Source organism: Pterocles gutturalis, unplaced genomic scaffold (genome assembly GCF_000699245.1).
Source record: "Pterocles gutturalis isolate BGI_N339 unplaced genomic scaffold, ASM69924v1 scaffold29993, whole genome shotgun sequence".
Classification (NCBI taxonomy): Eukaryota; Metazoa; Chordata; class Aves; order Pterocliformes; family Pteroclidae; genus Pterocles; species Pterocles gutturalis.
The window spans coordinates 5446-29411 of record NW_010123942.1 but is presented as its reverse complement, the minus strand read 5'-3'; the positions used below and the strand labels follow the sequence as shown (position 1 = coordinate 29411).

The following is a 23966-nucleotide window of genomic DNA, read 5'->3' as shown; positions in this document are numbered from 1 at the left end:
TACCTTGTGCACTGGTATTTTACATACCAGATCAGTGCATTCTTTCAGTAACAACTAAAGCCCCTCCATCATAAAGTTCCTGTTCTGCTGTTGGAACAGATAGCTTCATTGTAGCTGTGACCGCCATCATCTCCGCCCCACTTCCTCCCCAGAATAGACTTGTGCTTCTGTCAGAAGGATTCTGTAGTTCATTTCATTGCTCTAGCAGCATGCCGCCATTTTCAGTTATACCATCCTCAGAATGTCTTTGTACCTCTCGTTTATAACCCTCATGCTAGCACATACTGGGCAGTAAACGTGCTTTCTCAATGTCACATTATCTCCTGAACAAAACTGTACTGTCAGCATCTATTCTTTATCATTCTTCTAACTGATAACTGGTTTTAGTTCCTCTGAAAAAATTAAAACATACACCTTGTGCCAATAACCCAGGGTCTTGAACTTTGGAGCAGAAATGCTTGTATAAAAACAACACACATCTTCCATTTCAGAAAAATGTAGCTATTAAAATAACGTGTAGGAGTTCTACAGACTACCTTTCCAGACCCCTCCATCTTTTTCTGAATAGGAGATGACCTCTGAAAAGGAGCACCTCCTTCAATTTGTTTTGCTTCAGCAATTTACAAGAAACCTTTGAACAGTGTGAATCTTGTTTATTTCTGAACACCTGCTTCTATAAAAGGCTTTCCCTGGAAGGGCACAAAGGCTGTCACAGTCAGCCATTCTCAATCATTTGGACAAAGCATGAAATTCGTTGCCATAGATGTTTCTGTCTTCGTTCTCTTCACCCTCACTGCTCTTTGGAATGCAGGTGAGTGACTTTCAGAAATTTTGCTGCTTTTAACTACAAACTTTTTGACTTTTGAACTTCAGAATACACACCTCGGTAAGAAGTTACTTGATACCGTTTGTAAAAGCTAAAACAAAGGCACACAGCTGGCTTTTGCTGGCACTATGTAATTTTTAACCCCTTCCTCTGTCATTTCCAGTAGGACAGTGGATATTTTCTGTAAGCAAAAAGACAACCTGGAGAATGCAGTAAATATTTTTAAAGAAACAGAACAACTTTCTGACTCCCTGTATTGAACAAGCATTTCTACCTCCATTACAGGCAGGTTTTCTGGTATAGAATGAACACTGACTTTTACTTCTGACTTGCTACCATTCCTATTCTTTTCTGCCACACACCCACATATTATCCCAGGATAAAGGAGGAAGGCCAGCAGAGAGAGAAAAACAGAGAGATATTTTACTACCTTTTCCTTTTCTTGATCTCTTCATACTACTGAAAAAAACCAAACAGCCTTCCCTGTCCCCCCACCCTAACACAAAGTGACTCAGCGACATTTTCTCCTTATTTCAACAGAAGCTGACATACACCTGGAACTGCAAGCAATTGCTCTTCAGCCCCATGAGGGGTGACTGTAAATTCTTTCTTCCTCTCCTAGTCTTGTTCATACATGATTAGTGACCTTTGAGGAGTAGGTGAATCCAGCAGCTTTTGGGATGCAGTAAATTTCTCCTTCCCAATGCACTAGAGTCAGACCTGCTATACTCTCAGATTCGGGAAATTCCCCCTCTCTCAGTCCCAGAGATGTGGATACTGCTGTTCCCATTTGTAGGTCCAGACAGTAAGGAGGCTGAGCCTCTATTGCAAAGAGGCAGATAGAGATACTACACCCACCACATTAGCACAGCCAACCATACGGGCTAACACAGAGCAGTGCTTTCACTGGCATCCAAATGATCAGAGACAGCACTCCCACAAACCTGCACACCACCCAGTTCTGTTCCTCCTCTCCAGTTGATCACAATGGAAGGTCACTATCAAAAACACAAACATACCCTTTGTCTCCAGATTCACAGACCCACCACATTCACAGATATCTTGCATACTAGCATTGGCTTTAAATTTGCCTATTAGATAAGCCCAGATCTCAAGTTCCTTATGTTGTCAACAGCTCAGACTTTGTGTCTTTCCAAGTGCATGACTCCTTCTACTTACTGGCTAGTTTATCCTGAAGTTCGCTTACAACATGTGCACATGCATGCACACAGGAGAGCGAGGTGATACAGAAAATAGCAAGAGGATTTAATAAAATGGCTACAGTGATCAGGTGCAGGGCTCAGTCAGAAAAACATACTGACCAGCAGCTTGTTTATGTGTGACTGGCTCCTTTTATGTTCCCTCCTCTCCATTTTCTCATGCTTGTTCTTCACCATCCACCCTGAACTCTCGCTTTCCTTTTGTTTGTGTACTACCAATTAAGCAACCCTCCCCTAACTACTTTTTCATCATTGGTCCCAATTTTGCTACGTCCATGTCCAAATTTAGAATTTCTGATACTTACATAGGTCATCTCAGCAGTGCATGGTATTATTGATACAGTTACCCAAACAAGTGTTGCCCTTGCAAGGTTCCACTTCCCGAAAGGTCCTCAGTGCTCCCAGATGTCTGTGCAGCTTGTCTATCTCCCTTAACTCCCCCTTAACTGTTTGTGAAATCCAGATGTTCCTCACAGTGTTTCTGTCAACTTCTCACTGTTTTATTTATGTTGAGCCATTCTTCTTGTCATGTCCAGTAATTACTCATGGTCTGTTCAGCTAGACCTGAGCCAGACTTAAGCCAAGGGCCTTGTCATCTATCTCTGTACCTAGTCATCTTAACAGCTACCTTGTTGAGGTTAGTCTCAAATAAAATGCACAAAAGAAACATATTTCAGTAGCTTTTCATAATCTTATATTGGAGCACACTTTGTCACTAATGTTAGCTTTCCATTCATCTGTACAGCACTAGCCTTCTGCTCGCATTGATTCCCGTATAGGACTGACAGTGACGAGACCCTATTCTGGTTTGCTTAAGAGCTACTCTCAGAAATAAATACAATTAGTGACACTCACCGAGAGGCTGCTCTGGAGATATATCTTTCTCTTACATGTAAAAATACCTATGGAGTTGGTGAAATTATGTACTGTCTGGGGGTAAATAAGTGTATTTTTCTATTCAAAATGGAGCAACCTTAATACGCAGGTGATTACAGCCTTCACCTAAATACATTCCTAAACTAACATAACCAGCCTTCTTCATTTATTCACAGTAGTTCTTTAGATAATGTACTTCTGTTTCAGAGGACATCTAGAAGAGTTCACTAACATTCCTGACTATGTTTTTTTCTTCCTTTAAAAAGGAGCTCAAGATTCTTGCTCACACCGATGTGGAGAGCTGCTTGGTACCTGTTCTTGCCAGGTGACATGCCAGTCCTTGGGGACTTGCTGTCCTGATTATAAGGAATTTTGTCTTCAGATTTCTCCATACTCAGGATCCCTGATGGGAGGCAAAGACTTTTTGATTGAAAATACAGCTCTTAATGCCTCTTCTGTGGTAACGTGCAGGTGAGCCATGATTTTATATTCCTCTGCTGAAGGGAAGTGAACCTTTCTAATCTCACTTTCTGACAATAGGTAATTGCCACATAACAAGACTTGGCTACATAGGAGTGAAAACTTTGTAAAGTTGTCAGAATCCTGAAACACACAAAGATTCTGCTAACCCTTACCCACAAGGATACATGTTGTCTGTATTTCTACACGGGATCATTTCATTTAGGTGGAGTTATTGTGCGATACAATAATTACTTTGCTAGTTCTTCCTTTAACATATCAAAACAGTGACTTTTCTGAAAGCGCTTCCTTTCAGGGCTCTTTGTTGTCAACGTCTTTTTAGCATTTCCATTTTGTGAAAAAGAAGTATTCATTTCTTAGTCTGAATGAGAAAGCAACGACAAAGAAATGTAGGTAGAACACCTTATCCTTTTCCTGTAAGACAAAGCTGTGGATCCTAAGTGTGTCAGCCTGCATCACACTTAGGTACATGTGTCACACGTGCGATACAGACGGTACACTGAATTTTACTGGCCCTGATGTCCTGACATTCTTTCCACAGAAGGTTCTGAGTGAGATTTTTGAAGTCATTCCCATCTGGATAGCAGCACCTGAAAAGGTTTTTACTTCTTCATCAGGAAAAACTTTGGCCCAAGCATCCATTGTGTAGAAAACAACTGTGTACTTTAAATTACCTGCAAAGTTGCATTATCGTAGCCAGTACAAACTTCAGTGCAGACAAGCAAAGGTACTACTTCTTGGCAGGCCCAAACTCCCTATGGTACTTGGAGTAGCTGTGCAGTCACCATACATCAAACCTGAAGAGTCACAGGTGGGATTATACTTCAGCACACTTAGGCAAGAGCCCTAACTGGAAACAGATGGTTAAATAACGAGCAATGAGTTCTGAGTTAATCTTTGCTACAGAAATTCTAGAACAGCATGAAATTACTTTCATTGTATTCACAGGATTTATCATCAAAAAACCCCACAAAACCAGAAATTTGAAATGCCTGCATATCATGGTCAGTGTTAGCCACCCTGTAACCTATTAATCCTAAAACATCACCTTTGTCTTTCTGCTGTCCCTTTGTTATTTGTTGATAATTTATCATGACCCCCTCCCCCAGTAATTAAATAGTAAATCTAAGACTTGCAGATTGCTGTGTATTTGTGCAGTGCACAGCAGAATCCACACCGGTGTAACAAGAACAAAGTACACACACATTTTTCCAGTTTATATGCACTGCTACAAGCAAAAAAGCCACAGGACTTGGAATGATCTATGTATGACACAAGGTTGCTTAATGAAACACAACTGAGACATTCAGAATTTTGCTTCTTTCAGTGGTGACACTGAAAAGTCTTTTCAACATCAACAGGTTCAGGCAGAAAATCAAAACCAGTGGCTATGTTGCTAAGGATGGAAAAGCTCACTGCATCTCCCCATTGCTGTATGAGACTGGTTTCATCCCTTTTGAAGTTTCTACAGATGACGGTCTGACATTTCCATACTCTGGAACTTGGTTATCAGGTTACTTACTTAAATCTACAGTATCCCTCTTATTTCTATATTCTTGTTCCATAGATGCAAGATCATATAAGCCTTTCCCTTTTGATCACTTTTCCTTAACAGGCTGTTTGACCTCAGAAAATTCATTCTTGCTGCCCTCCTGTTAATTCAGATTTTGAGAAGAGAACCTTCACAGCAGTGGATTTCTGCTGCTATACAACTGCAGCAGCATTAGCTCGTAAAAAGTCCTGCTTAAAAATGAGGTTGACCAAAACAGGTCCCTTTTTCTAGCTACTTCTATCAGAAAATAACTGCATCCTGGTGTTGTAAACTAAGGACTACAGACATTAGTAAGGGTTGCATTCTCTCAGCTTCAATTTACTCTTTTTATATCACGCATCCTGTTAGAAAACATACGGAGGGGAAAAACTGCTAAATCTTAAATAATATAGTGGCCTCTTTTCAGAGCTTTGCAAAGCAGAGTTGTCATTGATCCTTTTTTTCTGTTCCGTAATGCAGTACATCACAGCAAAGTTTCGGATGAAGAAAAATGCACATTGGTAAATAAGACAAAATGCCAATACTATGGCACCCCCAACACTCATGGAAACTTGACTCTTACCTGGACACATGAGGCACTTGTAGCAACCCACACCAACATAGAAGTCTGGGGATACCAGGAAACTGGTAAAGTGCCACTTTTCCTACCTGCACACAAGCAGTCATCACATGTGTAACTTATGTGCACAGCATGGGATCACTTTCACTGAAGCCTCAATAGGAGATCTGCAAGTATAAATAACTCATGGCAACGATATCAGCTTTTCCTCTTCATTTACGTATGGGTGGAGATACCTAATTTCAATCTTGCGGTAACTTCTTTTCCAACATCTGAAATTATTTTCTTCCTCTATGTAACAGGTGACAGTTACTCAGAAAACTGGTTGGCTGAATGGAAATATCTCTATACTTTGGCAAGAGAAATCCCCAATACTGGGAAATTTTCTTTCATTCCTGTACCCGCTAAAGGAAATTACAGTATGTGAGACTTTGGAATTTTGAGAATTACACCCAGCAGCTATTCTGACGGGCAGAGGCAAGTACATCACAACATTCATTTATCATAGGTACCTTATCGTTGCTTCCTGTATTAAAGCTGCTGTCTCCTTTGATGTTTAAAACTGGGACTCAGTTCAATTCACATGAAAAAATGGGGAGAGAATTGTAAGAGAAAAAGTGAGAAGAACTCATGGGTCAAGACAAAGACAGTTTACTAAGTAAAGAGGGGCACAGGTGTGGAGGAAGTAATGCAAAGGCAATCATTCACCACCTCCCACAAGTAGACTGATACCCAGTCAGTCACCCAGTAAGGGCTGCTTTGGAAAAACTCCTCCACAGTTCTGTTGCTGAGCATGACGGTTTATGGCACTGAATATACCTTTGGTTAGTTTGGGTCAGCCGTCATGGTTGTGTTCCCTCCTAGCCTCTTGCCAATCCCTATCCTACTCCCTCAGTGCCAGCGTGAGAAGCAGAGAGGGCCTTGACACTGTGCAAGTACTGTTCACAATAGCTAAAATGTTGGTGTGTTGTCATCACAGTTGTCAGCACTGCTTTGGTCACAAATCTAAAACATGGCACTGCATGGGCTGCTATGAAGAAAATTGCTCCACCCCAGACAAACCCTGTACCCTCGGCAAACTAGGACCTGCGGATTTCTTTTGTCAGAACTGTGGTGGAGGCCCTAATTGTGGAACTTTTGTGACTGCAGCCACAGGCATTCCTCTGCATTTAATTTTTTTCTATTTTGTATGCAGGCCTTTGCATTCCTACAAATTTTATGCCTGCTTCCTTTTATTTCATTGTATATTTCCCCATGATTTTTGGTGATTTACCTCTGTAAGTGCTCCATATATATTCTGAGCTTGGACAGATCATCGTTCATCATTCTTCCATGTCTGCATTTTTGATGTAGATGGTGTAGCCCCTGTGAATATATAAAAGTCACCTCTTCAGTGTTAGAACATATTACTAACACATGAGACTCTTTTTTGGCATTTAGGAGTCACTACGCACAAAAGGGTAATCTTTTCTCATTCTAGTTGTTTTTTTAATTACTTTTCCTCCATGATATTTTTTCATGGGTGGAAAGCAGAGTACCCTTGGAAGACTTCAAGGATTCTGAATGGTTTCTCCCCATCTACTGCCATCATTCCTGATACTACTGGGGCACAGGGTTAGGTTTTGTTAGAGAATACAGACATTCTTCATTCTGGCCTAAATGGAACTGTGATGTGAAAAGGCATAAATAGAAAAGATCCATGTAAGCCAGAATCACAAATGCTAAAATGTATTCTGTTGCTGCATGCTGTCATGTCACCTTCTGGATTAGGAAAAGTTTGATCTGCTGTAACTTTTTTCAGGAAAAAGAAAGCAGTGGCCTTTGTAATGAAATAACAATTCCCAAGTTGAAAGATTCTTCATAATTACAGTTAGTAATTAAGACACAATGTTACTGTCAAAACAGTTCTCGTTCAGGTATCAGATCTATTTTTTGGCTTTTTTTTTTTTTTTTCACAGCAACATTCCATCGGTCTGGAGCTCAGAGCATGCATTGGCTTGGCACCTTGGGAAAGACTTCAGAAATGACCCAAATGCATGGGCAACTGCAAAATGCATAGAATGGGACAGAAAGGAGGAGAAGCTTCCAAACTTCATGGAAGAGATTATAGATTGCCCTTGCACCTTGGCACAGGCAAGAGCTGACACTGGCAGGTTCCATGCAAGTTATTAATTGATCCCTCTGGCTCATTACGGTTCCAAGTAGAAGCTTAGGGAATGACATAGTCTCCCCGCATCCCTGTTCCCTCTCTAAAAGTGATTACAAGGACATTAAACTATATTTATATTTGCACAAGTCACATGTCAAATGGCAGAGGGAGATACAGCTTATCCAGGTAATATGAATTAAAAAGTAGCTGTAGGACAGCAGATGGAAATCACCTTCAAACAGGGAATTAAGACAGTAGTTCCAGTGGCAGACAGAAAAACAGAGGGCAGTGAGCTCTGTGTAGCTGGGAGCAGGGATGGCTTCTTCGAGATCCTACAAGATGGCAGTCTGTGTTTGTAGGCAATATCCCATGCCAGAGGAAGCAGACCACGTTTCTGCCTCGTATATCATAGTTTGCTGCAAACCCTTCTGCTTTGTACTTCAGAGCTCAAGTCCACAACCATCATCCATTATTTCTTATCTCCTGCTTCCTTCCTCCTTCTCAGCTTCACTGCTAACAAGGAACTGACAAAAGCTAAGAAATCAATTGCCATTTAGTCTACACTTTCACTTACAGCACTGATCTGAGGACCAGATAGGGTAACGTCCTCTCCTATTTACGATACCAAATGGTGGCAGTGCGTTTCTGCATCTCAAAATAAAATGTTACATAACTTTGTTACTATCCTTTCCTGGTTGTGAAGCTCCAAACACGGTGTGTGTTTTAAATGACACATGTGAAGAAAAAAAATTACATCCACTGCACTGCCTCTGCGTAAGAACATAGGACAAAAGTGAAGTTTAGTCTGACATGGTCTGTTTTTTATGTACTTATAGCTGATTTCCCCATCTAGCTGCATCTGTTCTTCCAGGTCTGTTGCAATAGATTGCAAAATTCTCAGGTTAGACTAATGCGTTGCTCCAATCACTTCAGTATTAACTTCACTGTTTTTCCTCTAATTCTGTGCTACTCAACACGCAGCTGCAACCAGCTCATTCAGACTTTGCACATACATCAGAGACAAAGGGTGGGGAGATGGCATAGAAATAGAAAGGACAATGGGGAAAGAACCCCACTAAGTGTGAGCCTTGATCTTTTTCAGACCGATTATGGCTGTGACATTGAAAAGGAGAGTGTGTGTACTTATCACCCTGGTGCTGTGCATTGTGTAAGAGCTGTTCAAGCCAGGTAAAGAAAAATTTTTGAAACTGCATTTTTTAAATGATTTGTTCCACCTCAGAGATAGCAGCATCACAGAAGTCACAAAGGTCTCTGGGTCTCTCGACTCTCAGGTTCATAGCAACCATTGTTTCCCTCTTATTCATGTATTGGCCCTCATTGCTGAGATGATGTTAAGGCCTTAGATTTAATAAACAGTTACTTGCACTGTGCTAAATCTTTGGATACCTAAATGAGTGCTAATGTCTAAAAGAGATTTGATTAGGCCTAATTAAGCCTTTTCTGTACTGGTCTACTTAAGTTCAACAAGCTAGTCTTTGCACTCTTTCTGTCAGAACAATTTCAAAGAGTGTTATGTTCATGTAGCTGTAAGGCCTACAGACCTCCCTTACTGCCTTGGCTAAAAACCCCTCCCTCCCTATCTCTGCTCTGGCCTAATTTATATAAGAACAGAGCAGGGGTGGGGAGGGAAGTCTAACTGGGAGGTATCACCTCTGGACATCATATAAAGCTTGGCAACCAAAACATTTAGCTATATCCATAAAAAGGCAATAGGTAACCTCTAAATACGAATGGACTTCACAGACCTGAACGATGACTTTCTTCTCGCTGCTGTTCTCAACCAGTCCCCAGTACGCAGCAGGGCAGCAGTGCTGCTATGACTCCACAGGGACCCAGATCCTCACGCATGACTCCACAGAAGGCAGCACACCTGATCGAGGCCATGAACTGGGGTTCACCACCTTTCATGAAACCTCCCCGGATACCTGGCTTTTCCCATTGGCTTTATGATGTCATCAGCTTCTATTACTGCTGCCTGTGGTCTGATAACTGTCACTTCTATATGAAAAAGCGGCCCTCCAGTGACTGCAGGACGTATCGCCCGCCTCGAGCTGGTAAGGGCTTCAGAATTCCATTATGGAGTGTAGCTTTTGATACAGTGCTGGCTTTTGGAATATTTGTGTACGTATGTATGTCTGTTGACAGCAGTGAGGGAACAATGTTCTGTGGAAAATTTCCATGGAAAGTTTCTATTGATCTATCAGTGGCAAAATCTGTACGTGGTTTTCAATTGGCCTGCAAAATTTCTGTTATTGAGTATCTCATTAACACCTGAGACCTAAGTAGCTGAAGTTTAGTAGTCAATCTCCAATCATGAGCGGGCACTTTCTCAGAAAGAACATGGTTATGAATGGTTAATGACAGCTTGACAGTAGTTAGAAAATCTGTCATGCTGAGAAATGCTATTCATATCAAATATGGAAGTTTTTCCATTTACAAGTGTGTCTATTGTTCCTGCTTCTTGATTTTAAGCAGTTTTCAAGTTTTGCCATGTCTCTGTTGCTGCCACATGTCTTGCCACCTTCTCTGCTGCTGGGGTGCTGAGGTGTCCAGCAGGACTGTGGCCTCCTGCAAAGAAGGAAAGTGCAAAGAGGTAGTGGTTTGCTTCGGGCAAAATGGAGGAAACGGCAAAGGGCACGGAAGGAGGTAGCTAGGACGTGATGTGACACAACACAAGACTCTCCCAGGACTAGCAATAGCAGAGAGTGAAAGTCTTTCCTGATTTCCCCCATCAAATTTTCCTCTCTGGAAACAACAAAAGAGCAGGGAGCTGGGAGCCAAGTGTGACAGTAGGTTCAGAAGGGCAAGACCTTTGCCAGACCATGGCCCAGTCCCGAGTGAGGCAAGCAGGGTGGACAGAGTGATGGCAGCAGCAGACAGCCAAGAGTCCAGATCTCCAGATGAGTTTGTGGTAGCGAGGAAGGTCTGAAGGAAAGCTGAGAAGTCAGTCTGCCAGACAGGGTCAAAGATGTGGTCCAGTAATGGTAACCAGGGTGAGACACAGTCCAGCGATTGTTGGGCAAGTCCATAGTGACAAGGAATTTCAAAGGACAAGCCAGAAATCAGTTGCAGATCTATGTGCAGATCAGCAGGGTCCATGGCCAGGGCAGGCATGGCTGCGTCAAAGATGGAGATGGGTACATGTATGACATAGCTCAGACAGGCACGGAAGGCCCAGCCTGAGCTTAGATGGAGCCCAGGGACAGAGGGTATAGGCAGAGGGCCTGGTGAGACTGGCCAGTGCAATGAAGGCCTACGAGTGTGCTCAGGGCCCTGACAGTTCCATTACAGGAACAAAAGGCTACAACATACCTCTGTTAAGCAAAGACGTGTCGGTGAGCTATGTGAAGCACAGGGTTTTGCAAAAAGATTCCCAAATGTACTTACACCATTACATCCATCTCTCAAACATGACAAAATCCATCATGCAGCTGTCACTAAGCACTGCAGATGCTCATCTTTCTCCTGCAAAGTGTATGCCAAATCACCTGTGCTACTGCACAGCCAGGAAAGTGTTAATTAAGTTTGTGCAACCCTAAGCATTTGAGAAAATTAACCCTCAAATGCCACAGAACCCTCTGCAAAGATCTTAATGCTAAAAGCTTCTCAGAGCATGCCAAAGATAGATGCAGTGCAAAATCAGCTCAAACAAAAAAAGTTACCCACCTTGGTCCTTACAGAACTCTCCTGTGACATGGGATGCTGGGCTTAAACACCTCATCTACCCAAAGTAGAGAAACTACTTGAACCTATCGCTCAGGGCAGGCATTCTTTACTGTGATTTTCTGTTGTGAGTCATTTGATGCATGCATTTTGGTCTGAAAATCACAGGTGAATGCATTAACTGCTGAGGAGAAAAAAAAAAAGTGGCAGTTTTTCCCTTGGTCTAATGAACCTCATTTATGGAGGGGGCTCTTTCTTTAGGGGAAGACTGAGAGAGACAGTGATCCCAAAATACTTAACAATCAAGCAGTTAAGACCTACCTGTCACATGGATGTCCTTAGTCATTGACAGTCATACTTCTGATAAGATGATACAACTTCAACTTTTTTTGCTGGGGGCGAGAAGGGCCTTCTGACCTCTTAATGATCTAAAAGGCAAAACCAAGAATGTCCGCTAAACTCCAGAGAGAGTTTGGGGCTGAGGATTACTGCCATCTCCTTCTGCTCAGGCCAGATGAGACTTCAAAGCCCCATCCCAGTTCTTGGACTGTTACTTGCAGCTACATTGGAAAGCTCCCTGGTGAGCTGCTTCTGGAATAGCCCTGTGTTCAAGGCCAAATGTCCCCATACATTGCATGTGAATCAGGCTTCTAGCCTGTCAGCGAGGATTCTTGCATGGGATCTACAAGATAAGCATTGCTGCCCATAAACAGCCTTTTAAAGTGCAGCTCTAAATGTTGGCCGATGAAGATGAGAGTAACTGGAATGACAATTCTGACAGTTCCCACAGTGCTTTTCAAGGCTGTAATGGCTCTTCCTCATGTTACATTTACCATGGATCAGCCTTGCAATTTTTCCTTTGTTTAAATGCCATTCTTTGGATCACCACAATGAGATTTTTTTTTTCTTGTGAACCTAAGGAGACGAGTGACAGGTTGTGGTTTTTGCTTGTTCTTATTTTTTTGCTTTTAAAAACAGCATCTGCATTTGGGGATCCTCATTTCCTCATGTTTGACGGTCTGAACTTCACCTTCAAAGGCCAAGGAGAATACACGTTGGTGGAGTCTTATCTCACATCCCTAAGAGTACAAGGGAGGACACAGCAGGCACACTTTCCCAATGGTAAGTTGGTAGAACAGGAAGCAGTGATAACAAATAATAGCTTCTGAGGTTGCTTGATTTGCATTTTACAGCATTCCTCTTATCTTCTATAGTCTTCTCCTTTTTTGGCCCTTGTGAAAGGTCAACATTTTGAAGCTAATCAGAAGGCAGACAAAATGTTCAGGAAAAAAATAACTTCCTAATCAAAGATTATTTGCTAGTTTTATTGTGTAGGAGTAATGCAAGTATAAGGTTTTCAACTGTGTTTAAGAGCTCAAGAAAACAATTCTCATTTCTTTCCATGCCCATTCCCATCTATAAGGAAACATCAGGTCAGTTCTAGGAGTCAATCAACAGCCACAGCTCCCAGTTGATGCATTTTGATAGTATTATAACTGAAAATTAATAGAAAGGTGGTAAGTGTATGCTCTGCTTTATTTTCTTTCTGTGTTAGGTGTATATGCATGCATGTGTTGACAGAGCACAAATGTCCCAGAAGGAGCTGAGAAAACATACTTTGCATGGGGAGAAAATTATTTCTGAGCACCTCAAGCTAGCAGAAAATTTCAGAATGTCTGGTGAGAAGTTGGTTAAGGGAGTCATTTTTTATTCAAAGGGCCTGATTGTCCTGGTCTGTTGGCTTGTTAGTAACACAAAACCTAGGGCAGAAGAAGCTTTCTGGAGGTACCTGTGGCCTTCATCATTCGAATGGGCAGATTGCAAACCAGCCTGTAAGAAGGAGACTGTCATATACCTGCATTTGAAAATGAGGAAAAAATAGAGTATGAAACAGCAGAATGGGATCGTGCTTCTCATGACAACCTAAAAAGCCTTATGTCAGATACTTTTGTTTATGCTCTTCCTGTATCAGGCTTGGCTCAGGAAAGAATATTGCAGCTGGCCTCAGGGATGCACTTCTAAGATTTGGCACTTCTGGTAGAATTATAAGGATGGACTAAAAATTGTCTGTGTGTTTCAGCACCCATGTAGACATGAATGCTTATGCTGAATATCACATTGGATGGGATGGAGATCATCAAGGAAATATTTTGCCCTTAATAGATTTTACTGTGTTTGTAGTAGAAGTGGCATGAGTCACTGAACAGTTCATTCTGAAGATCGGTTTCTTAAATTTTTATTCACTCTGTTTCTTTTTTTCTGTCATGCCCTCCCTGAAATTATCTTCGATTTTCCCAGGCCTTACTCACAGGCCTGAATATGCAAGAAGGAGATCAAACAGTCTTTTTGCATAGCTTAGCCATTGCCATTGGCATGAAGAATTTAGAATTTCCAGACTATTTTAGCATTAAACATTCTGCTTTCAATATATTACACTGGTAGGAGACTTATACTGTGGGTTTTTATGTGACTTATATGCATAGCAATTCCCTCAAATATAAATAATCATATGTAATTACTTTTAGGAAATATCTGGTGTTATTTTTATCTGTATCATTATAGCCTTACATATTTTCTTTATATCATGTTGGGTATTTTGAGGGATTGGTTTTTTTGTTTGTAAGGAACTGGGGCTCAGGTGACAGGCTTGTCTGCAGTGGCCATGCAGGAGAACAACTCTGATGTGATTGAAGAAGAAGAAGAATTGTAATCTGGAAGTCCTGTTGAACCAGAAGGTCATCAGCTTCTCTGAGCAAAGTTGGATGGACCTGAAAGGTTTGTTACAAATATCAGCCTTGTAAGCTATTGTATTCCAATGGAGGCCACTTATAGTTAAAAATATCTCTAGATGCATGCATTTCAACTCTCTTTTCAGTGTCCGTCTGTGAAACAGGCTGCACGTCACTCCAAAAATTATGTAAGGAGTGAAACAAAGGATAGGCAATGTCCCAGCTCATTAGAATTTATTTTATTATTACATGACTTCTTTCAGTTCAGTTACTGCCAGATTGAGGCAGAATCAGTGGTAGTGCACAGTTCGCGTGGGCCTTGGTGAAAAAAATAAAATTGAGAGCACAGGGAAGAATGCCCTTTCCATCCAATTTGCCTGCCTGGCCTTGTATTTATAGTAGATCAGTGCATGGAGTCCTCTGGCCTTTGAGACTGATGACAGTTACAATATGGGCAGGAATATAGCCACCAGAATTATGGGCTATGCATCTCCATCCAAATAGACATGGATCAAGCGCGCTACAGAGAAGCACACCATGGCTATGTATGTTTCCAGGGAGAAGTGTAGCAGGGAGTCATGGTTCAGGTGAGCACATCAGAACCTCAGCCTTCCTGCTTCTCATCAGCATTACTGGAAGTTATCCTAGCTGTAACTGGAAGCACCTATGCTGTGTTCAGAAAGAGGCAGTAGATTTGCCAGTAGGCTGGACTGTGGCACATCCTTCTCTCCCAAAACGTCCAAATAATATAAATTACAACCTTTACCAACATCTGGTATTTGCCTGAGTTTTCTGGGATGTGAGAGGAGTATGAAGGGATGGCATGCAATCCTGGCAATGACAGCGAAGTGTTTTAACAGGTGGCTTCTGTGCCCACGTCTTCTGTGTCCTCTTTCAGTGGCTTGTAGACCAATAGTTTTCTTTCTCATCCCATGGAGGGTGAATGGAATGAAAAACTCCTTACTCCACATTCTGCTTTGAGCTTACTGCATCAAATGCAATGAAACCTACCAAGCAAAATGAAATATAGTAAAAGATAATCAAAATATATACTAAAGCTTAACTGAATTCAACAGTCACCTATCAGGAGCTCTCTCGATTGGTCAGATGTTATTTCTCTATTCTTCTGCTGAAAAGACTATGAAAAGTTGACTTTTTCTCCTCCAGGGGTATGACTGTTTGATTAGTCTCTATAATAACTGGACAAATACTCTAAACATGACTAGAATTTTAACAGTAAGCCTCCTGTTCAGCAGAGGAAGCTTTCTGTGGCTAGCAATTAGTATTCCTGATGTGGCTGGAAAATATAGTGAAAAGCAGAAGGAAGGCTACATTGACAAGGAGATGCAGAAGCAGACAGATGCAGGAAGGAAAAAAAATGGATGGGACAGTGATTAGGCTTGGAGAAAAAGCTGGTTTAGGGAGGTCTTGACAAGACACTGAAGTAGCAGAGGAAACCTTTGACCACTGAGAACAGTACTTCCAGCTCACAGCCACTCTCTGATGTAATAATTTAATATTAAAGCTTCTGCTCTGGGACACTGTCAGAAGGCAATGCAGCTTATATCAACTGTGGGCCTTTTTTTGCTACTATTCTGTTGTAGACATCTTACCGCAGTTGTAGGTATGACGGTGTAGCCTCCCTTTAAATGCTTCTCAGAATGCAGTTCAGAGTAGAAGGGAGGAAAAGCTTTGTGAAAAATGGTTAAAACTGATGTCACAACACAATTTGTTCACTGTGGATGATTACCTATTTTGTCCTCTTCCTCTTGTTGTTACAGGTCTCTTTCTCCATTCTACAGTGGATCAGAACATCACAGTGATGTTCTCTTCTGGGTCTGGAGTGGAAATAAGGGGAAGCAGAGGATTTCTGACCCTAACAGTTCTACTCCCAGAAAAGTTTATGAATCGCACACAGGGTCTCTTTGGGGTAATGAATGGCAACATAGAGGATGAGTATACCTTCAAGAATAAAACCACCATGTCAGTTCATGCAAGTCCCCAGCAGTTGTTTGACTTTGGACCTAACTGTAAGTCATTCCTCTGCTCTGTTATTACATTATCTTTACAAATTCAAAACAGCTTGTGATTTACACACTAGCAAATGAAGTCTGTGCTAAGCAACCTATACTGGGGTCAGAGAAGGGAGTAAGAGAAGTATGCGCTCCTCTATCCAAGTGGGTAATCTACCTAGCCAAATGATTGAAGATAGAACCATGACTTTGTTCTGCAAGAGTCACTTTGTTCCATCAAGAGTCAGAGCTCCTATTTCACAGCTTGCACTTTCAGAATTCCACCTACTATGGTCAGCTGAACACAGCATCACCAGACTAAAGTGGTACAGAGGTATAGCAATAGCCAGGGTCAGCTGTCTTTTTTCCAGAATATTAGCAAAGTTTCCATCAAGCACCATGCTGACAATTTAAAAAATCATTTATTAAATCACAATTTAATAATTATCCCTTTAAAAAAAGAGGGTGGGGGGTGTGTGTAAAAGAATGTCTGCTTTCATTTAGTGAAAGTGATTAGGCTGCATTCTAGCCTGCAGCATTAGACTGGTCAGCATTCCTCTTGACATCAGATTAGGAGATGGGCCAGAAATTTGATGCAAAATACCTTCTGGCTACCAGTTGATTTCTGTATTAAGCACAGTGTAGCCATATGCCAGGATTCAGATCATACTGAAAAGTCTCACTGCTCATACTTCAGAAAGTTTCTGATTTAGCAGAGTGAAAACAAAAAGCAGGGCTACGGCAGACATGACAAATTTAGGGACACGCAGGATCAGGATTTGTATTTGGTTGTAATGTTTGGTTTAGCTAGCACTCTCTGAAGTACTTCTTCATCACCATTTTGCCAGCAGGCATCTAAATGCATCTTTATGTAAAATCATAGCTACACGATTATTTGGATCTAATGTTAAGTAATTGATCAAACACCAGGTTAACCAAACACTAACTTTAATGATAAGTTAAGATGCTGCATATGAAAAGGAAAATAATCTTGAGTGGAAGGAAGCAGTAGGGCTTCATACATCTCTTCCAGCTCTAGCTACGTTTACGTAAATAAGCACTCGGATTAGTAGCGGAAGGTGGTGTAGCTCTGTAGGCAATGTTACATATGAATCTCTCTCTCTTTCTTTATCTCCCAAGGGGCTGTTGAAAATGGAACTTCTCTCTTTACTTATGACACAGAGTTCTTACTCACCAATTTCTTTTATGGGGAGAAGCACAATGCTTCCTTTCTGCCCGTGTTCTTTCCTTATGAAGACCCTGCCGATCCCCTGGTGAAAGAGATGGACTCGCTCTGTGAGTCTGACTCGTTCTGCAGATTTGATGTCCTGACAACAAGAAGCCTTCAAGTGGGAAGTTCTACAAGACTATCTAACCAGAATCATGAGCTGCTGGTAAAAAATCTACAGCCAGGTAATACAACATTCCACAAAGCATCCATCACTACAGTTCTTTCTGCAGGGCATCTTAATATTTAACACTGTTCAAGGAGGCTTTGCTCAACTGTAGGTTCACGCACCTACGAACACTCGTATTGTGAGGAATTGTCTTTGTACCAGGAAAACTCTGCACTGGCAGTATACTTGGACAAAAATTTTCTTCCACTACTACACCACTGCATAGAACCCTTATCTTAATTTCCTATGCCTTCACCTGTCTTCCTCAGACTTAATTTTTTTTTTTAAATCAGTAAGTATTGTTTTTCAGCTAGTCTAAAAAATCTTTCTCCTTCCATGAGCTGCCACTAAAATGCCATTTGAATCACTGTGATGGAGATTTGCTAGTCCAAAACCAAAATACTTTAACCAGGTATGTCTCTTTTACTAGTGATCTCTTGTGGCTGGCTGGATCATCCAACCAATGGAAGAAACAATGGAACTAACTACCTACTGAGCTCAACCATCAGTTTCATCTGCAATCAGGGCTATGAACTCACTGGGTCAAAGGAAAGAATTTGCCAAGTGACAGGGGCTTGGTCTGGAGACACACCCAGTTGCATCCCGAGAACAGGTCTGTTTCCTTTTAAATGTTACAAGTTGACATTAAAAAATCATTAGCATGAACAAGGCAATCTCAGTAGATGATGACGGCCCTCGACAAAAGCAATTTCTCTTGCTTGGGAAGATATTGGACATCAGATCCCCGGGTTTCTAGAAAGACTAATATTCAAATCTAAAGAACAGGTGGTTTATGGTGTGTGGTTTGGTTGGTTTTTTTTGGTTTTTTTGTTTGTTGGTTGTTTTTTTTTTTCATGTATCTACTCTTTCTAAGGGTGTTGGGATACCTGCTTCCCTTTCTCTAGGTTTGACTGAAAGGAATTGGTAGGCATGCTTCTTGAGTGGATGATCTAAAATAAATTTCAAACAGGAAAAGCATAGTACTTACCTAAAATGTCTTCTGTAACACAAAAATACATAGGTTACAAAAAGAATCCTTATTTAAAGCATTATTTTCATGTAATTCTCTTACATAAATGTAATGTTCTTTTAGCAGCTTTATACATACATAATCTATGCGTACATGCATATTCTTTTCAAGTATAAATGACGGCACAGCCCCCAAACATTTATTGTCATTCTTCATTTTGTCATCACTCATACAGTTTTAACTTTCTTTACAACTAACTGGGGCAAACATATATCCAGTCTGAGCCGTGTGAGGGGTGGGTTATGAAGTCACACATTATAAAATGAGTGCCTTAAGATAAACTTTGCAGAAAAGGACCTGGGGGCCGTGTGGACACCTAGTTGAACACGAGCCCTTTGCCGCAGTGTGCCCTGTGGCAAATAAGGTTGTCTCAGGCTGCATTAGGCAAAATACTGCCAGCAGGTCGGGGGAAGCGATCCCTCCCGTCTGCACAGCACTGGAGAGGGCACACCTGCAGTACTGCGTCCAGTGCTGCATTCCTCAGCACAAGAGCGACATGGACATGCTGGAGAGAGTCCAACAAAGGGCCACAAAGATGGCTAAGGAACCGGTGCGTGTCTCCTGTGAGGAGAGGCTGAGAGAGATGGGAGCTGCTCATCCTGGAGACAAGAAGGCTCGGGGTGGAAGGGAGCAGGTTGGATCTCATCAGTGTGTACAAATAGCTGAAGGGAGGGTGCAAACAGAGCCAGGTGTTTTTCAGTGGTGCCCAGGGACAGGACCAGAGGCCATGGCCACAAACTGGAACACGGGAGGGTTCCTCTGAACATCAGGAAACACTTTTTTACAGGGACTGTGGCTGAGCACTGGCACAGGTTGCCCAGAGAGATTGTAGAGTCTCCCTACCTGGAGATATTCAAAAGCCCTCAGGACATAGTCCTGGGCAACTGACTGTGGGTGGCCCTACTTTACAAGGGAGCTGGACAAGATGACCTCCAGGGGTCCCTTCCTGCCTCAGCCGTTCTGCGATTCTGTGATTTGAGAGCACATACAGTCCGCGCTCGTTGAAAGCTTCCACTCTTTTGTTCTAAAGGATTATGTTATCTCAAAACATAATTTATTATTCTGTAGCAGTAAAATTATTGTGAATTACGTAATAGTATTTGATATAAATAACATGAATTCATTACCCTTTGTGTGTCACTACTATTAGATTATCAATTAGCCTGGGATTGTTGAATTTAGTAGCAGTTAGGCTGTCTCTACGATTTACAGGAAACTGCCCAATATTTTCTAACAGTTTCAACTTTGTTTTATTCATACGCTACATACACTCCAAACGTCCTCAAGATGGCAATGTTTCAAAACACCAGGGTGATGCAAGGCTGCATGGCATCCTGAAGCACTGTTAATGTGGAGATAACTGTTCCCGAAAGTACTCATCAAATAATTCATATCAACAGATTCTCCATTATGAACACCTTCCAAAGAAATGTGGAAAGTGCACAATACATCAGCAATGAATTCATGGCCCACCGACACATTTCATCAGCCTCTGCAGGCCTGCACCAAATTGCTTGTTCATTTCCAATGCAGTTCTGCACGTTCAGTGATATTTGTGAGATGAACCGCAGTGAGTTTGGGCAGCAGGCTGTGGACTTTAGCATAAAAAATAATTATTGAACATTTGTACATACAAAACAGGGAATGTTGCTTAATTTTACATAGATGAGTGAACATTTCTGGCATGTTTTCTTGGACCAGCCATTGTTAGCAATCAATATGCAACTGATTGTGTTCACAGGGGCCAAGCTCCGTAGTGATGCTATTTTGACACTAGAGGCATTTAAAAACATTTCTGGTTAATATGATAGGCCAGAGCATATGGAGTACTTTAGTTCACTGTTGAAAATATGAGAGATTCAGAAGTTTAGCAGATAATTTAGCATGCTTCATAGTTCACAGTAATAATAGATAATCTGTCAAAAGTCTGAGAAGAATTAAATCTTTGTAAAGTAAGAACAGATCTTAAAAAGTCAGTGGCAAAACATTTTGCTAAGCTGAAAGTTAAGAACATTTTTCCATAGCTGCCATCAACTGCATACTGGAGTACATACTGGAATACATACTGGATAGAATCCAGTCAGTCTCAATAAGCAAACACTAGAGAAAGAGGGGCAAAAAACCATCCCTGGAGAGATCAGAGGGAAGGAATTGGAAGATACACAGAGATTAACTGCATTCAGAATGATGGAGACATGCTGCAGCTTTATGGATAAGCAAACAAAACCTGCTATGTTTTCCAGCACATGGTTTCCTGAAAGATGACAAAGAACAACAAGGTGTGAAAGAATTTGATTGATCTAACGAAGACCTTCCTTACTATTTGATAATTGGGTTTGTAGTTCGTTTGTAATGTGAGACAAAAATGATCATTTTTATCTGTCTCAGGAAGCTGGAGTATAGCAATGCTGCCCATAGAAGCAAGATACTAACAATACTGGCAACTGATTGAGACAATATAAAATACAAATTGTATAGACAGCTCCTAATTTTTTTGTTTAGTTTTGTTTTGTTTTACTGCTGTGCCCTAATAATGGCATTCATATTGAGCCTTGTTCCTCCTTTTGCATCATAAAATATGCTGCTGGATTATCAGTCTCTGTCTGAGAAGGTTATTTTATCTACAGGTCCAAGTCTCTCCAGAGAAGATAGGCAAAACAGTCCAAAGTTCCTCTCACTTGTGTCTAAACCTCTAGTATTTTTATAGCAGGGACAGCTAGTACTTGCTTTCCACTAAATACATTTCTGCCTCCAGCCTAAGACGCAATTGATATCCAGTGCCAGTTTTCCTTGCATTGACTCTGAATTCAGCATAAGTACAGAAAAGGTCTTCATGTTATCAAAACACGTTGTTACTGAGATCAGCGTTCTTCACTGTTTTCCTCTTTACACAGCTGTACGCTGCTGTTTCACCAACATCAAGCCCTGCGAGAGAAAGGCTGACAAAATTAATGGACAGCACTTCCAAATTTCTGGGCGCTTGAATGGGTGACCACTGAACTAACCACTCTGTGATTAGTGGTCACTTTTTTACTTCCAGCATGAACTATTAAAACACACTTTTTCAAATTATTTATTTCAGGCTGGTCAAGAACGCAGGGCCCAGCCCTCTATTATTCTCAGCTTCCAGGGGTACTTCTTTACGTGCTGTGCCCATTATACTTGCTGCAGTTTTGTGGCACATCAAATTCAAGCTCTGTACTGTAAGTCACCAAGGTTTTTTAGGTTGCTGTATGCTTCTGTCTTCCAAAAGCTAATACAAAGGCATGAGGACTATGAAAAACAGATAGGAAGAGAGGTGGAAACAAGAAAATTGAATGCTGGTTTATTTTGGAAAAACCATTTCTGTATTTGAAATTTCAAATTTCAAACAGATTATGCTGTTGGGCCTGTATATCGTTGCTTTGGAGTTTTGCTTCCTTGAATTAAAGTTTCCATGGAAATCCTCTGCTAATAATTATTTTGCTATGCTTCTAATTACAATCCCACTGCAAGTCTTGCCAGTATCACAGCAAACTCCCTTCACAGAATACCACATAGAGGAAGAAAAAGAAACCATTCAGTAAAAGCAAAAAGGCGAACCTAGTAAAATCAGAAGTAAAATGCAGTTAAGATATTAGCAACATATATACATAGTCTTTTTGTGACAGACAATAATTTGGTGGTGGTAAGTGCAATCTAGTTTTGCATGTCTTTTGCTTTTTTGGTTTTTGGTTCCCCCCTTGTCCTCCTCTTCTCACTTTTAAGTTTCATTTTCCAGGCTCAGACTCTGTGTAAATACAGTTCTTGTTGGAAAGTTGTCAGAAGTACCATTAGTCTTCTACACTTATTTTCAGATGAGGATGCCAAAAAACATTAGGTCTTCTTATTACGGAATTGTTATCCGTCTATTGTTTCCAGGAGACTGGGTGCAAAACATCTTAAAATCAAGAAATATAACTGGAGATTATAAATTACGTACAAAGATTTCACAACAGAGGCAAATCACCACTGGACCAAACTACCAAGGCCAATGGTGGGTTCTCATCACTTGGCAGAGACAGGGTACTTGCCTGTAAGGTGCGTGTAAGCCAAACAGAAGTTTTTGGGCCTTGTACAGAGGTTACTGGATGAAGGGCCAATGCCTGTGAAACAATTTACATATCCCACTTCTTTCCTTAAACTTTAGTATATATGAAATTAGAAACCAAATTATCTATTCTAAGATTGTGGATGTGTCCATTACGTCACTCTGCCATTACTGTGTGCTAAGCTGCAGTCTGGGCAGTTCTTCCTGCAGGCACGACAAAGCGATGGAAGGAAAGGCTGGCAAAAATGCAGCCCAGATGCATTAAAGCTCAGGTGCACCACTGCTCACCTATCTCTAAATAGGCTATGTGCTCCTTGATACCTGCATATAGTGCTATCACTCAGGTGCAGAAAAAGGGCAGAGCATTGAATCTGCGTTGACCTTAGGGCACCACAGTGTCTCAAAGCCAAGGAACTGCACTTCTGTTTGACTCTGACACTGAACCTGGGACAAAGATTGCTCACACTAGGGATTGCAGTTTTTCAGCGGTGGTACTCCAGTGGGTATGTTTCCTTAAAGGATACAAAATTCAGGAAGCATTGTTTCTCCCAGACAGTTCACTCCAGATGCTACCTCTCCTAAACTTTTACCAATACTTAAGTTTCATTTAAAATTTCCCTATGTGATATCTTTAGCTTTCATTGCTCACTGCAGCAATACAACATCCTGCTAGCACTGTCCAACATCAGTAGGAAAGTGACAGAACTAGTACCTGCTTTAGTAGAATAAGAAAACAAGAGATTTGATATTCAAAATTTGTTTCATATCTGGTTTCTTTCTATCTTTCACATGTCCTTATTATACAGCCAGAGAATTAAATTGACACTTTTACTGTGTTCATACTGTTTGATGCAGCTCACCGCACTCACATCACTTTTGCTCTACTTTACATAGAGCATTAAGCAGCAGGGACAGCTTCAAAATTTTAATCTCAAAATACGGACAATTTTTAAAGCAATGAAACCATATGAAAAAAGGATTGAAAAAATGTCAGTTGTTGGGACTGGCAGCTCAACATAAATATTGTACGGTTGTGATGCTGACTACATATTAACCACTAGCCATTCTTTCTTTGTGTTGGAACATCTTTCGCAGCCACTTGCCCTAACTGTCAAATGTAGAAATTATGGGAGTTCCTACTCTTTACCAGTCTGTTCCACAAATACAAAGAACAGTAAAATTAATGCTATATGTAGAATTAAAAAAATTGTCACATCTGACTACATTCAAACAGATGTGAATAAATGTATTGATGTCTTCCTGTTTTGTTGTGGCTGGTCTCTGTTTTTCAGACATCAAACAAGTAATTCTTCTTGGCTGTGTATTTGGAATAGTCGGTCTTGCAGTCCTTACACGTCTGACTTTCCTGTGTAGAAAGGAGAG

At 41.1% G+C, this 23966-nt stretch overlaps 1 protein-coding gene across 1 annotated transcript; it reads left to right on the top strand.

The window, feature by feature from the left end:
* Positions 1 to 744: 744 nt before the first annotated feature.
* Positions 745 to 23966, top strand: SUSD2 (sushi domain containing 2; the record flags this gene model as incomplete). Its single annotated transcript, XM_010078113.1, is given in 16 exon segments — positions 745 to 811; positions 3189 to 3393; positions 4764 to 4915; positions 5414 to 5581; positions 5816 to 5990; positions 7472 to 7673; positions 8765 to 8850; positions 9468 to 9570; positions 9572 to 9737; positions 12325 to 12468; positions 13971 to 14037; positions 14039 to 14121; positions 15857 to 16105; positions 17228 to 17500; positions 17915 to 18097; positions 23876 to 23966. Coding segments are annotated over 16 exon segments (2414 nt in total), but the record flags the coding sequence as incomplete, so codon positions are not given.